This window comes from Lactuca sativa, chromosome 1, assembly GCF_002870075.4.
Source record: "Lactuca sativa cultivar Salinas chromosome 1, Lsat_Salinas_v11, whole genome shotgun sequence".
Taxonomy (NCBI): Eukaryota; Viridiplantae; Streptophyta; class Magnoliopsida; order Asterales; family Asteraceae; genus Lactuca; species Lactuca sativa.
This window is the reverse complement of record NC_056623.2, coordinates 59136725-59151762: the sequence shown is the minus strand read 5'-3', so window position 1 is coordinate 59151762 and position 15038 is coordinate 59136725. Positions and strand designations below refer to the sequence as shown.

Genomic DNA, 15038 nt, shown 5'->3' with positions numbered 1-15038 from the left:
ACAAAACAAGATTAAAGATATGGGCTCAAGCATCATTCAAGGTCAGCATACCTAGAAGTGTTTTTCTTTCTAGAAGCTCCAAGCTGGCACCGACACCTGTCCAGATGTGGCTCATCTTGTCATTCCCTTTCCACTAAGTTCCACTAGTTTCTTCATAATAGCCTAGGACAAGAAAACTCATTCACACATCATCATGTACTTGGAAAGACTATGCATTGTGGGTGCTTATATCAAGGGTATTTTAGTAATTTAACTAAAGATTAAAAACAATCTAAGAGGGTAGTATGTATCTATACCCATATAAGGAAATTCCAAATAATAGTTTAGATAGTTTCCAAAGTCTCACTGAATGACTTAATGGAATCTTGTCCAATGTCCAATCCCATCCAGCCATCAGGAATACTATTGGTCAGAATAATTTGTAATTGAACAACAACCACACCCTTTTATGTGCACTTCCTTAAACTCCTGCCACACCCAACAAAAACCAAACCAAAATTATCACAAACTGTGTAAAAACTCCTATTTAAGTAAAGATGTGAGAAAGTAAATTAGACTTATAACTTCAATAAGTGAATCATGTTGCCATAAAAGGGAAGTATATTTCCTTAGGAGATCTATATCTTAAAGTCCTAAAAGAAAAGATATAGAACATTTATGAGATATAAATTTGCAGCAGGGAATAACTTTCCATTATATTCTTATACATGATTTTGACAAATAGTAAGATTTTAAATAGAATATGAGGACAAACGGATGAAATATATGACTAGGTCTAAAGGAAAGATAACAAGAAAAAGGTAAAAAACCTGAAACATATCAAACATGTGATAAAAGGTAAAAAAACCTAAAGGGATGCATTCCTTCTAATACTAGCACGTGTGGAAACTGATGGGGAACTAGCTTGCTGGATCAAACGGTTGCTGAACCTGTAAGTAATTTTCTCAAATACATCATTTTTTTAATTAATTAATTAATGGATTATAAATAAATAAATAAGGGTGGTAGGGTCTTACTACAAAGCCTGGGACATGAGAAGCATCGCTCGCATGCCTGAGACTCGGCGTTTTCAAAAGATGTAAACCAAGAAGCAAGTGCTATGATGTAGCAGCTAGCTCATAGATACTCCTTGATGTACCCGTTAACCACAACAACAGAAAAAGCTTATGAAGACCTTGGAAACAACCACCATTCATGTATTTATCAGTATCTGCAAAATAAAGATGGTCATTTAGTGTATCAATCAGAGTAGGAAAGAAACTTACAAACATCATTACCCATTCACCTACTCTGCTTCATCTATTCAGGCAGTGCCTTATTTGATTTTCTCTTTTCTTCTTCCTTTAGCTGTTTAAGCCTATTTTCATATTTCAAACCAAATTAATTCTAATATAAAAAATATAATATTTATAAAAAAAAAAGACAAACCTAGCACCAGAGGACTCTGATGGTTGAGAAGAGGATCTTTTTGCACGCCACACACTTATTATTCCACCTGCATTCTCATCCACAACAGGCTTTGCACCTCCCAATTTTCTTAACCATACTTGCTGAGCTGTACTCAACACATTGTTTGTAAACATAATAATTAGTAACACGTCAACTTAGTTTGATTATAAATTTATAATATAAAAATAATCGACATTTATAAAAACTGACCAATAAATTGACAATCCCGATAGGACAGATAGAGAAAAATAGCCAATCATGAGCGGAAGGAACTTGAAGATAGGAAGTGTGTTTTTCTGAGTTGGATCATCAGTCTACATTTCCAAAACAAGAAATAAGATAAAAATTCATATAAATATAATATAAGTTATAAAAATATAAAACTTATGTTTATATTCTCTCACTTGGGGTGACTTCATGATCTCCATTGATAGATACTGAGAAAGAACAATAAGTACATGTAATACTAGGTAGGCTGCTGTGTCATAATACCTGTAAGGTTGAATGTTAATATGAATAAAACAAAAAAAAACAAAATACTTATAACTGAAACATGTTTCGCCATTGCTTTTACACAGAAGAGGGATAGTATTCATGTTCTAGATCCTTCATCATAAAAAATTTGTATATACAAATTATTCTTGTATATTTTTGGTAAATCTTAGTTCTCACATATTACTGAGTTGCCTCTGCTTTCCTGGTGATGTATTACATATCTTCATCTGCCTACATCATGCAATTTGGTCTGATTAAGACAAAATGATATCAAAATGACATAAATGTCTGATTTTCTTTTATCCTACTAAACATACCTCATACGCATCACTGATCTCTTTAAACTTTTCAGTAGCTCTTGGTTGTTTATTGACACCTGGATGATACTAAAAAAAAGCAATAAAAGAATATATTATACTTTTAAGCAACATAAACGTAGTTTCATGATCAATCTTGAGGTAATAACTAATAAGTAACAACTTGTCACTAGAAAATCGGACTCAACAGCTACATAATCATGAAATTCAGTTACATCAAAACAATGCAAATTACAAATGCACAAATTATTCTTATTGTTTTCAAAATTGGAAAACTATCATCACAACCACAAAATAATACCATATGTTTTATAATTAGGATGCTTCAATAATCTTTTTATATTTTGGGACCGCAACAAACCACAGTAAGTCCCTAAATCAAGTTAACAAAAAGGAAATCAGCCTCACCAAGAATGAAAATGCATCAACATTCTATCATATTGGATGAGTTGCTGAAAGATACACTAACACACAAATTCGCCTCTGTTTGGTTTGAATGGAGAAAGACAGTTTTATCCTACTCATTACAGTGAACTCATCCGCCTTGCTGCCCTTTACAAGTAAGCAACTTTCATGTCTCAAATTGTTTCTGTTTAGTGCTTCTTCATTACCATTAATGAATTTTCCTTTTTATTTTTTTATCAGATATGGAGGGATCTATCTTGATTCTGGCATTAAAGTTTTGAGACCACTTCATTCTCTATCCAATACAGTTGGATTTGAGGATTATTCATCAGGAAGTCACTTAAATGGAGTAGTGATGGAACTTAGAAAGCACAGGCAACAAATTAACTAAATGTTTATTTTTGTTTTTATATATGATAATGTTTGGGAAATTATTGTATACAGTCCATTTATAATCGAGTATTTGAAGGCGTTATATGCAAGTTATGATGAAACCAGCTTAAGGAGGAATGGAGCTGATCTTTTGAGCAGAGTCAGTATAAAGTTTCTTCATGAAGAAAACTTAAATTAGGTTTAGGCTGTAAACTTGACATGAAGAAAATATACAGTGGACAGTCATAAGATGGTAACGAGCACCATGAAAACCACTACAACTACGATCTGTTCAACCATAACAACCGGAGCAAGAAAGAAAGCATACCTTAGTTCAATCCGAGCTAGGGCTTGTCAGAATGACAAAAAAATCACGAGCAAGATGTTCGACACTGTGTGGGATGAGAAGTTGTAAGGCCCTAAATCGTCGGCTCTAGGATAGAAGTAGATGGAGCAGGTAAGTTCTTCATACTTTCCGATTAGATGTCGCGAATTCAGATTCCAGCGGGTGCAGGTGAACGAAATTGCTGTCGATTTCTGCTTGGTGTTTCAATGGCGTCGGGAGGAACATCGTCTTATGATTGGTTGTCAATCGGAAAAATTTTGTATGTTTTTTGTTCTGATTTTTTTGGGTGTTTTGCTTTTCCGGGGATTTGTTCCTAGGTGAACGGAATTGCTGTTGGTTTTGTGTCTTCTGGTTCGGCTTCCTGTTGAGATTTAGGAACTAGAAGGGATTGTTGTCTTGTTGGCCTTGATCTTCTACTGGAATTGTTACATAGTCCTTCTAATTTCGAAGAGCTAATAGGTCGATGGCAGAGGAAGGTGTGAAAAAGATGCGACGTTGGCGGAGGGTCGACGATGGTAGAGGGTCGACGACCAGGAAATAGCACAAAGTGGTGGTCAGAGTGTGAGGGGAGTAGTTAGCGGTCGATGTGGGAAGGGGAAAGAAGTATCGCCGATTAGGGTAAAGAGGGAAGTGAAAGCGGGCTTTTCTAATTTTTGGGTTTTTCTTTTTCCCACTTATTACTAAAGAGCGCGTTTCATTAAAAAATATAAAGCGACATGTTTAGATGACGCATATTTTATAATAAGTGCCCTCTGTGTTTTTTTTCTAACACTTATTCTAGGTCACGCAAGAATGCGCGTTCTAAATCCTTAAAATTTCTAGAGAGCTGACATTATTTTCAGGTCACGTGCTTTTGCGTATCATAAATCACTGTGTGACATAAATTGCGCGTCATTAAAGGTCTGTTTTTTAGTAGTGGTTTCCGCCGTCTGGTTCGGGGGTGTGACAGGTTGGTATCAGAGCATTATTTATAGTGAACTGAGATATCTAACCATACATGATATGGAACTATAAATACAATGGGACTAAAACACTCTGAATAAAGTCCATACACTAAAACAATAACACTAAAAGTTTCTAAGGGAAATAGAACACCCAGACAGTCATGTAGTTATATTGGGGGTGTGACAATTGATGAAAAATTACGTTCCCAAAACAACTCAAAAAGGTTTTCTTGTTTAAAATGTAAGGAATCAATAATTATCTTAACAAGGTTCAAGTTCCCTACTAACTAAGGTGTTAGAAAATGTCTCCCATCTCTAATTTCTCGAATCATTTAATCTGAACACATATCAACATAGTTAGGCAATGATTTTGTCTTGTGTTACCCGAGGTTGATTCATTTTGAACGAGAGGATGTAAATCCAAATTACTCAAATCAAGCCTCCAAAAATAGTTTAAAACACATTGAACAATTGGGGTTTAATAATACAAATCAAATCAAGGGACTTAAATGCCCAAAAGATTTATTTCTAACAATATTATTTCCAGAAAGGATAGATAAGTCCCACAAATTACATACATGATAAATCAAGATTTTTAACATAAGATAAGATGCAATGCATGAAATTGTTCTCACCATTTTGCCAAATCTAATAAGTCAAACTCACTAACTAAGGTCAGATATGTAAAGCTCGTGACAAATGAAACGATGAATATTTGCCCTAATATTCATAACTAGTCTTGATAGCCGGATATGAAGAGTTCATGATAGACAACACTGTTAACTTTTGCACTTATATCTACAAACTAGACACTAGGGCCATCATCCTAGGCCACATAAGGGGTAGCTAGCCTCTATTTGTGCACATGAGGATAATATAAAATTCTACTCACAATACAAATAATAAATTCGATTTAGTTACTCAAGATCTATGTAGCAATCAATATCATTTTTGGAAAACATATAAAAAAAAATACAATGTAAGGTAAGGGATGTGTGTTACCGGTAACTCACCTTACTCCAAAAATTAGCAAACACCAAGCTCGTATTCATTTGAATTACTATTCTCCAAGATCTATGCTTCTCAATCAATTCCTAGTGTTATCATGAAGAGGTGTCAAAAGACTAATATACCCATCTATAATGGTTCTTGAACTTAAGCATCACCTAGATGTAACTAGAAATGAATCAATACCCCATTAAGTGACCCATTAATCTACTTATATATATATATATATACATATATATATATATATATATATATATATATATATATATATATATATATTAGTTTCAAACATTCCTTATGCTCAAGATTGTAAAAATCGCTCGGTGGTAGCTCGACGGTCGACTGGGGTCAAGCAATTAATCGGTTTGGCGGGGATTAATTGAAGGATTAATCGGGGACCATAAATTACTAATAAAACTATTTTAAAACTTAATATATCCTAAGGAAAAATAGTATTTGAAAATTTAAAATTTTGAAATTTTGAAATATTTGGTATAATATTTGAAATTTTGAATATTTAAAAATTTAAAATTTTGAAGTTTTGAAAATTTTGGTATAATATTTGAAAATTTGAATTTTTTAAAATCTTCCCGCCAAGGACCGCCGAGGACCGCCTAGCCCGAGTTTGACCGATATTGACCAATTTCCGCCTAGCACCTCTAATCGTAATCAGTTGCAGACCGCCTAGCGCCTAGGCCGATATTTACAACACTGCTTATGCTAAATTATTAACATAGGAGAAAACAATGCGTGATTTTGAGTCCATATGCAAAAGTTATGAACAAAACAATTTTTGGTGACCAAGTATAAAGTAGAAGAGAGCAACACACATCGCGTTTTAAAGAGAGAACACGCCTCTCTCCAATATGCATCACATTCTCTTGTAGAATACATCGCGTTCTACATAACAAATTGCCATATTTCAGTTTTGATTTCTCAATTGACCATTCTACTTTTGCATATCTTTTGGAGGTATTTTCCAATTCATTTTTTACCACTTACATGGGTTTCCACACATGTTTAGAAGATATCATATAAAATACTTAATCCGTTAACTGCTCAACATTAACTTAGAGTCCAAGTGCCCCTTAAACTCTTAAACAAAGGGCTTGATAACTTAAATTTTGTAATAAAACCTCTTACTAGAAATGTAATCCATTCCAAATGCATTTAATATTCAAATGAATGTTTCCAAATGCATAATATCATGCTAAATCACATTCTAAAGGATTCTAGGATCTTAATATAACTATGGAATTACCATCTCAATTCCATAGTTCCCAAAATGCCGCTATGACTAAACATTTATTAGAATCACCTAGAAATCAAGAAATTATTCGTGTTTCAAATCCAAATCAATCACAATATATCCATTCATGATTTAGAATACCATTTACGTATCTAGATGTTCAAATCAACATATTAGTTTCCTAACTCAATAATAAAATCCCAAAATCATCTTTTCAGCTATGATTCTCTCATTCAAATGAGTTTGTGCATCTATAATGGATTTATTGCAGAAAAACAAAATAAATGATCATATAATCGTTTAGAAATCAACTTAACAAATTCATGATCATAATTTGAGATTCTAGGCTTGTGGCTAAATTCTTACCTAAACACCAAATCCAACAAATGAATCATATGATTGGGTTTATAACTTCAGAAGGGTTGGAAAACAAAACCCTAGACATCAATTTGATCTAAAATCAACATTAGGTTTCTACCCCCATCATAAATTCGAATTTGAAGATGAACTAGTGAGGAATTATACCTTGAAATCCTTAGATTTCTTTAATTGTTGCTTCAATTGACAAATCTATGCTTGAATGACACCCTAACATGAGCTCCTATTCAAAACCTCTAGATGGAATACAAGGTTGTGAAAGAGAAGGTACACCTATTGTTTCCCTCATTTTTGAATTCTACCTTCAAGGTTGCATATTTTGACTAAAACCACCACCTTCTACATATTTGTAATATTTTAAAGGTTGACTCAACTAGTCCTTCACCATCCATATTATTCTTTAATAGCCCAACCATCATTTAAGTGACTAAAGCCTTTGGTCAAATGCACTTTCTTCATTTTGACATTTTTAACCCTAAACCCTAAGTTGTTATAATTTCAAAATTTAACATTTCCAGCTTATCATTTAACCAATTATTATGATTTAATTTAACTATTCCATTATTCTAACTTGATTATTTATTTATTTTAATTTATTTAAATTGAACACTTTTTGAACCAAACTTTATTTTGGAACAATCATCTATTTATGTTTGGAATTTGACTTCTAGACTTTTCCACCACTACCATTGATTCTTTCTGCCACCGTCACCAAATTTGGATTTATGGATGATTAAAACCATCAGACCTATAACCACCATCAATGCCTTTAATTTATGGAATTTCATATGGATAATTTCATCAGGTTTGGTTTTGAATTAGGTTTAACTTGGTATGGTTATTAATTGGGATTCAAATAACGGTAATTCATATTTTCGTTTGACACTGGATTTGTAGGTTGGATATTTGGTTTTAATTAAAGGTTTAGGATTGATTTTGACAAGTGGTGGTTGCCAAAGGCGAAAAGGAGGTGAGTGGTGGTAATATCATAGACGTGAGAAAAGTAGAAGGGTGTGGTAAGAAGGTTGGCCGTAACAAAAATAATAAATATTAAAGGAATAAAAAAGTTAATAAAAACTAAAAATTACAAAATAAAAATAAAAGGGTATTATAATAGGGTAGTGAATCGTATACAATAAATTTTCTCTATACACAACAATTTTTGCTTTATAGAGTTGTACAATATAACATTTTAAAGCACATATTGTTATGTATGGAGAAAAATTGTTGTTACGAATCAGTTCCCATTACAATAGTGCATTCGACAGAGATACAAATCATAACAAAAAACTAGGCGAATCCCCGCGCGTTGCGCGATAATAGAATTATATAGTTAAAATAATAACTTTTACCAAATTATTATTTAATATTTCTATTTTGAAACAAAATGTTAGTAGTAAAACAAACATATAGTTAACATATAAGTTTTATTAAACATTATAGTTTAATTTTTAAGTCATTGTGATAAATACAATTATTTGATAATTTTATAAACCGTTTAAAATTGTGTAAATTATATATCAAATGAATGATAATATAACGAGTAACAAAACGTATGAACAAAAATATGAACTGCAACTTTTAGTAACATAAAAATAGAAAAACACATATTATAACATTTATATTAAAAAAGATATACATATACAACGAATAATAAAAAATATGAAAAATAAACACTATAACTTTTAATAACATAAAAACACTAAAACATCTATTATAACATTTATATTAACTTTTCATATTTAAATCACAAATCTCTTCAAATACATTAATGTTTTTAATGAGCAAAACTTTACAACCTTATAAAAGAAAGGAAAATAAAAAGTTATTAGTGATTACTAATTAATAATCATAAATTAGAAAACTCTTGAGTTGTAGTGTGAGTTTCAAATGAATGCGGTACTTGAAAATGTATATTATTTATTATTATTATTATTATTATTATTATTATTATTATTATTATTATTATTATTATTATTATTATTATATTCTTCTAAATAATTGGTTTTGATGCATCATTTTAATCCCTTTAATTATTAAACATAAAGATATTTAATTATAAATTTATAACATACATAGGTGCATATATATGTTAAACAAATCATATATAATATATATATTTTCGTAAATGTGATATGTAATTCTTGTCGTACTAATATGGATAAATTACTTTCATATAAAGAACATATCATGATAAGTCTATCATAATTACATATCAAATGTTCAAAATTATGTTATCTTTTAAATATTGTCTTTAAATATGTTGTGTAGGATAACCCAACAAAAAAATAATAGAAAATAAACATAATCAAAATAGAAAAACTACAATCAAATAAATAAGAGCATTGGTGGTTGAATATATTAATAAAGATGTTACATAAACATACATTTAAATCAAAAGAAAAAACTAACATTCGTCAACTTTGCTCAAACAAAAAAACCTATATTCATTTTATGAATCTTCTTTCTTCATTTAACACCATTCAACCATAGAAACTTGATGACAATTCTTCACTAACCTGCAATCAAAATATTTTTCTTGAAAAAGAAGAAGCAGGAAGATATTTCAAGCAAAACATTGATGTTTGAAGAGTCACATTCAAGATTGAGTAATACACAAATCACATATAAAGATTAAATGAGAAATTGAATATAAAGAAAGAATAGAAAAACTTAATTTGTTTTGGTTGAAAGAAAAAAATCATATTATAATTACCATCGATGCGACATAACTCGTTTCTTCAAATCATCATATTTGAATCGTGAATGCTTCAACTATATGAAAACTTTTGAATCACAATATGTTCAAATCCTTCTTACATGTAAGATTTTATATAACACAAAAGACATAAAAGATTGACATTTTTATAGTAAACTTTTCACTAAATGTTAATTAAACATAATATAAGTTATAAAACTTTTTAGTGTTAAATCATAATTAAGAAAACTTTTGAGTTATATTAGTTAAAAAAGGGGGTTTCAAATGAATGTGGTTTGAGAAAGTTAAAAAATGAGATTTCAAATACATGAGATTCAAGAAAAAAATGCTAGCTTTATAAGTATGTATGAATATATCATAGAAACAGTCTGAATAAAAAAAAAGATAGGACAAAACAATTCGACCATTGACCAAACGTCCAAACCCCGTGGACAATTCATGTAATTTACCCAACTAGTTAAATTGTTGTCATTCTCTCTTGCCTTCTAAAAAAAATATCTAAAATTTCCCAATTCATTTAAAAGTTTTGATAATAGTAAATTATTTCAAAAATTGTTGTACACATAGCTAGCTAATTTAAAATCGAAATTAGGTTGAAGGGAGTGGTAACACACTCCTTTATTTTGTCATATTCCTTATCACATACAAGGAGTGGTATTCCATGGAGAGAGAGAGAGAGAGAGAGAGAGAGAAAAATCTCTTTTTTTGGCTGCACACCCCAAACCTTATGGGGGGGGGGGGGTTATGGGGGTGTTCACTATGGTTTCATATGCCATGTTGCACTCCATTCCTTCTGGTATTAAAAGTGGCAAAATGGATAGTTTCTAGGGGCTAAGGAATTGAAAGCAACTACTTTCCTCTGAAAACCTTGGAATACATGGAAAATAGCGTGTTTAGGAAAAGTGTCAAAACTACCGTAGGAAATACCTTGAAATGCTTGCTGGAAATCCCTTGGAAAATTTTCCTATACGAGTTTTTTTACTTTTTTTTTTGAACCGGCGAAAAATCTATTTTATTAAGTACTCAACCCCACCAGCAAGTAGCTAGTGAGGTGAAATTGTTACATTCATTCAATTACAATTTAGTGGGTTATTAATCCACAAACTCCATTCTAACTTTGCCTTATCACCACGATATTTAACCCAATTAAATTTTTGAGACTGTATAATAGAAATGATTCTCGCCGGTTGCCATTGAGCTTTGTTGAAGATTCTATCGTTCCTAGCCCTCCATATACACGATAATGTGCCAAAGAGTATCGTGATTAACGTTTTCCTTTTATTGGGGGCAATTTCCCCATTTGGAGGCAAATTCGATCATGTTGCTTACCGACTGGATCCCTGACACCTCGACATTACACCAATTCTAGATCGACTGAAAAATATCCTTTGGTAGAGGACATGATACCAGGAGATGATCTCGTGTCTCTTCAGCCTCACGACATACACCATACAAGGACGATTCCAATATAATGCCCCTTTTTGGAGGGCTTCAGATGAGGCTATCTTGTTCTGTTTAGCACGCCAAACGAATCCCAGTACTTTCAGTGGGATCATTTTTAGCCATGGGAATCTTCCGTCGCAAACAGGGAAATCTGCCCGTTCAATCCTGTCACGTAGGAGAGCCACACAAAATTCTGCATTTACAACAAATGGAGATACCCATCCCTGTCCTGGTATACCCGGTTTCATTACCTCATCAAAGGGAATGTTTATTCTATCTAGGATGACTTTGCATTTGACAATACTTCTCCAGACACCGTTCCAGCGACTCCTAAGGCAGATGCCTTATTCCTCTCCATTTAAGAGATGAAGCCCCTTGATAATCATAACCCAAAGTGCATTTGGTTCATTGTTCAATCGCCATAACCATTTGGTGAGCAGTGTGAGGTTTAACGATCGTATTGATCCCAGACCAAGACCGCCCACCATTTTTGGGGCAATGATTTCCCCCCATGCAACCCAATTGATAATTCTGTTACAATTTGGACCACCCCAGATGAATTGTCTTCAGATCTTCTCGAGCGAGTTAATAACTCCAATAGGGGCATTAAAAATGGTCAAAAAGTATGTGGGGATGCTACCAAGGACTGCCTTTGCGAGGGTGACTCTACCACCAAAGCTGAGAGTTTTCGCCTTCCAGCTTGATAACTTGCTTTTTAGTTTCTCAATGACAGGCTGCCATGTGGCAATACGGTTCATATTTGCTCCAATCGGGACCCCTAGGTAGGTGAAGGGGAGGGATGCGGGTTCACATCTTAGTCGACTCGCCCAATTGCTCACTTCATGTAATGGTGCTCCGATACCATAAACTTTGGATTTAGTGAAATTAACCTTTAAGCCAGAAGTTACATAGAAACACCGAAGAATCCTCGCCAAGTTGTCAATATTTTTTTTGACCACTCTCCCAAGAACAAGGCATCATCTGCGTACAACAGGTGGGACACACATATATTGGAATTAGGAATGTGAATACCATCAAAAACACCTTTTGAGACTGCCGACTTTATTGCTATATTCAACCCTCCATTGCAATTATGAACAGGAAGGGTGATAATGGATCCCCTTGTCTAACACCCTTCGATAGTACGAACTCTTTTGTGGGACTCCCATTGATAATAATCGAAGCTCTCGTTGATTCCAAACAACCCCTGATCCATGAGCGCCATTTTGGGCCAAAGTTCATTTGGAGCATAATGGACTCCAAGTACCCCCAGTTTACAGAATCAAAAGCTTTATTGAAGTCAGCTTTAAATAATAAAATTTCCTTTTTTCTATGCTTTGCCCACGAACAAATCTCATTCACAATGAGTGGGCCTTCCAATATATTTCTACCCTCCACAAAAGCAGATTGGACATCTCCAACTACACTTCCAATGACCTTTTTGATCCTAAGAGCTAGGATCTTAGCGATGATTTTATACAGCGAGCCAATCAAACTGATTGGCCAGTAGTCATCAAGGCGGAGGGGGTCCTTGACCTTTGCAGCCAAGGTAATAAAAGACGCGTTACAGCCCTTTGAGAACTTTCCATAGTGTTCAAAGTACTTTAAATAGCCATAGATATCATTTTTTATTGTCTCCCAATATTTTTTAAAGAATTTATGAGTGAAACCATCGGGCCCTGGAGCTTTCTCACTACCACATGCCCACATGCCTGCTTGATTTCAGAAATTGAGATTGGGCCTTCTAAGAAATCCGCATTAGACACCGCAAGCTTCCGAAACAGATTGCTGCGAAAAACTGGCCTAATCATCCTTTTTTGTGGAACTTCTCTTTTTTTTTTTTTTTTTTTTTTTTTTTCTCTCCCTTGGAATGGTCTGTTCCTACAAATTTCTACGCCTTTAATTTACCCGTCGGAAATAAGGCGCCTTTGTAGCAATAAGCTGGCCGTCAACATTTCTTGTCTACTTTTTGAAATAGCAATCGGCGTAAGTCTTTACTAAAATTAAACGTCGAAACACATAACTAATTAGAAAAAGTAGTATTTATTATTTAACCTTACAAACAGAAAGATGCAGCACATCCGTAAAAACTAGTGTACGTCATTTGTAAACCTTACAGATTGTCCAAAAAAGACACATGACACACACTACATATATAGGTGTAACATATTCTTCCTGCAGTGTTTATTAATATGGAACCCAAACAACATGATCTTCGGGTAAGAAATGGCAAACTGGAACACTTCCTGGTTTGACTTTGAGCACTTGAAACGCCAAATGTTTCGGATTCCACTTCGAAGTGTCTGTGTGACAAACGGTCACCGCTTTAGCTTTCGTACCATCAGCTCCCACCAAAGAAACAGAATACGCTCGAGTGTTAACAGTTTTGTGGCAATAAAAGACAGCATATGCGTAGTTTTGCTTGTGGCAAACCACAGCTTTATCTGCTGCAAGTTTCTTGGCTCCTTCAATCGTGTACTTTTGTAACGGAGTACTTTCTTTAGCGTTTACCTCTGTTGATATCGCTTTAACGTTTTTACCTAACTTGCTCGTACTAAAATCGACCATGGACTCTAACGAGGTAGCACAATACCTTTCCTCCCCTTCAATGCCTTTGTTCTCGCATTCACTTAGTGTTTGTTTCATGTCTTGGGCTTCCACGGAGTCGGATTTTATCGAGAACTCATTGTAGATTTGAGGAAGTTTGTTTGATGAAAATGGTATAGACTCAGCTACCTGTCGAGGTAAGAATGTGGCTTTTTGGTCGTCTTTAATGAAATGTGTCTTCATTTCTGTGCCTCGATGCAAGTCGTTTTCCAAGAAAAAAAACGCTACGTTTGGGTTATCCTTAAGTTGATCTTCGGAGGCAGCATAATTGTAGTTGAATGGACTGAGTCCGTATCCGTATCCAACACTAACATCCGTCTGTTTCCCTGGTTTTCCTGTATGCACAGCTACACCGTCCTCTCCAACTCCGACTGCTGTGTTCTTATCTTCCGACCATTCTGTAAATCAATAAATTATTTCTACCAAATCTGTAGAGATTACAGCAAAGGAGACTCAATAAAGAAATCAGAAATAAAGATGAACCTGTAGTTTGTACAAGTTCCTTGATTGCTTTGGGCATAGGACTGTTTGGCAATACAGACTTCCAGTAAACATCTGGATTCACCGCATGACTTGCAACCAGCGCTAGCTGATGGAAACGACAAATAAACACAATTGAATTCAGCTCCAAAATATCATTCTATACATACACGAACACATTTAATAATACTTCAAACGGGCCAAAACTTCTTGGGCCATTTGTGGTGAAAAAAGACATTAAAATATCAGAATTTTTAAATAGCCAAAAAATTAATGATGATGAGAATATACTTACAGAAAAAAGTGTATAAACGTTGAGAACATTGAACTTCATTGGAGAAAAACTGAAACCGAAATCAAACTGAATGTGGAAGTTAGCGTTTGCTGATGTTTGGAGAATGGGTTTGGTGAAGTATTTATAATGGAGTTAATTGATAAATATTGCCAAACTCACCAAGAAAGACGCCCTGTTATAATTATGGCCACCTACCGACTGCAAAGATCAAGTATGCCAAGCCCACATATGGGCGGCAATCATATTTATGCTTGACTGCAATATTTGTTTAAATTATAAGCTAGACTCGTGATGGGTATGACAATTATGGTGGTTATAATTTCAGTTAACTAGTTGGTTATTGTTGGTTGTTATGAGTATCATCATCCGCTAATATACATGAAGGGTTGTCATGTTTCATAAGCCACCTGTTGTATACTATATATATGTTATGTGTTCTAAAGTAAATTGTTGTTGTATATTGTTAAATAGGTGACAAGTCTGTGTAAACACTTCTTGATGATATTGATCTTAAAAGTAGTGATTGACCTT

The 15038-nt window shown here is 33.7% G+C and overlaps 2 protein-coding genes across 2 annotated transcripts; both read right to left on the bottom strand.

The window, feature by feature from the left end:
- Nucleotides 1-1147: 1147 nt before the first annotated feature.
- LOC122195091 (inner membrane protein PPF-1, chloroplastic) lies at nt 1148-11373 on the bottom strand. The gene is made up of 7 exons (XM_052765817.1): nt 11131-11373; nt 2262-2330; nt 2162-2175; nt 1854-1941; nt 1660-1763; nt 1429-1581; nt 1148-1357 (listed from the first exon to the last, which is right to left on the bottom strand). The coding sequence occupies exons 1-7, from the start codon at nt 11371-11373 to the stop codon at nt 1300-1302; spliced, it is 729 nt and encodes a 242-aa protein (XP_052621777.1). The 3' UTR covers nt 1148-1299.
- A 1776-nt stretch (nt 11374-13149) lies between these two features.
- LOC111889608 (BURP domain protein RD22) lies at nt 13150-14653 on the bottom strand. Its single transcript, XM_023885756.3, has 3 exons — nt 14508-14653; nt 14216-14321; nt 13150-14130 (listed from the first exon to the last, which is right to left on the bottom strand). Exons 1-3 carry the CDS (start codon nt 14544-14546, stop codon nt 13313-13315), a joined length of 963 nt encoding a protein of 320 aa, XP_023741524.1. The 5' UTR covers nt 14547-14653; the 3' UTR covers nt 13150-13312.
- Between the last annotated feature and the right edge of the window lie 385 nt (nt 14654-15038).

Excerpts from the sequence above, each read along its gene's own strand:
- LOC122195091 (XM_052765817.1), bottom strand. The coding sequence starts at position 11,373 with ATGAAACCGGGTATACCAGGACAGGGATGGGTATCTCCATTTGTTGTA. Across the intron at positions 1,582-1,659 it reads TCGGGATTGTCAATTTATTG|GTTTACAAACAATGTGTTGA; the intron begins GTCAGTTTTTAT and ends ACTAATTATTAT. Across the intron at positions 1,358-1,428 it reads TCAGAGTCCTCTGGTGCTAG|GCTTAAACAGCTAAAGGAAG; the intron begins GTTTGTCTTTTT and ends ATATGAAAATAG.
- LOC111889608 (XM_023885756.3), bottom strand. The coding sequence starts at position 14,546 with ATGAAGTTCAATGTTCTCAACGTTTATACACTTTTTTCT. Across the intron at positions 14,322-14,507 it reads ACGTTTATACACTTTTTTCT|CTAGCGCTGGTTGCAAGTCA; the intron begins GTAAGTATATTC and ends CGTTTCCATCAG. Across the intron at positions 14,131-14,215 it reads GGAACTTGTACAAACTACAG|AATGGTCGGAAGATAAGAAC; the intron begins GTTCATCTTTAT and ends ATTGATTTACAG.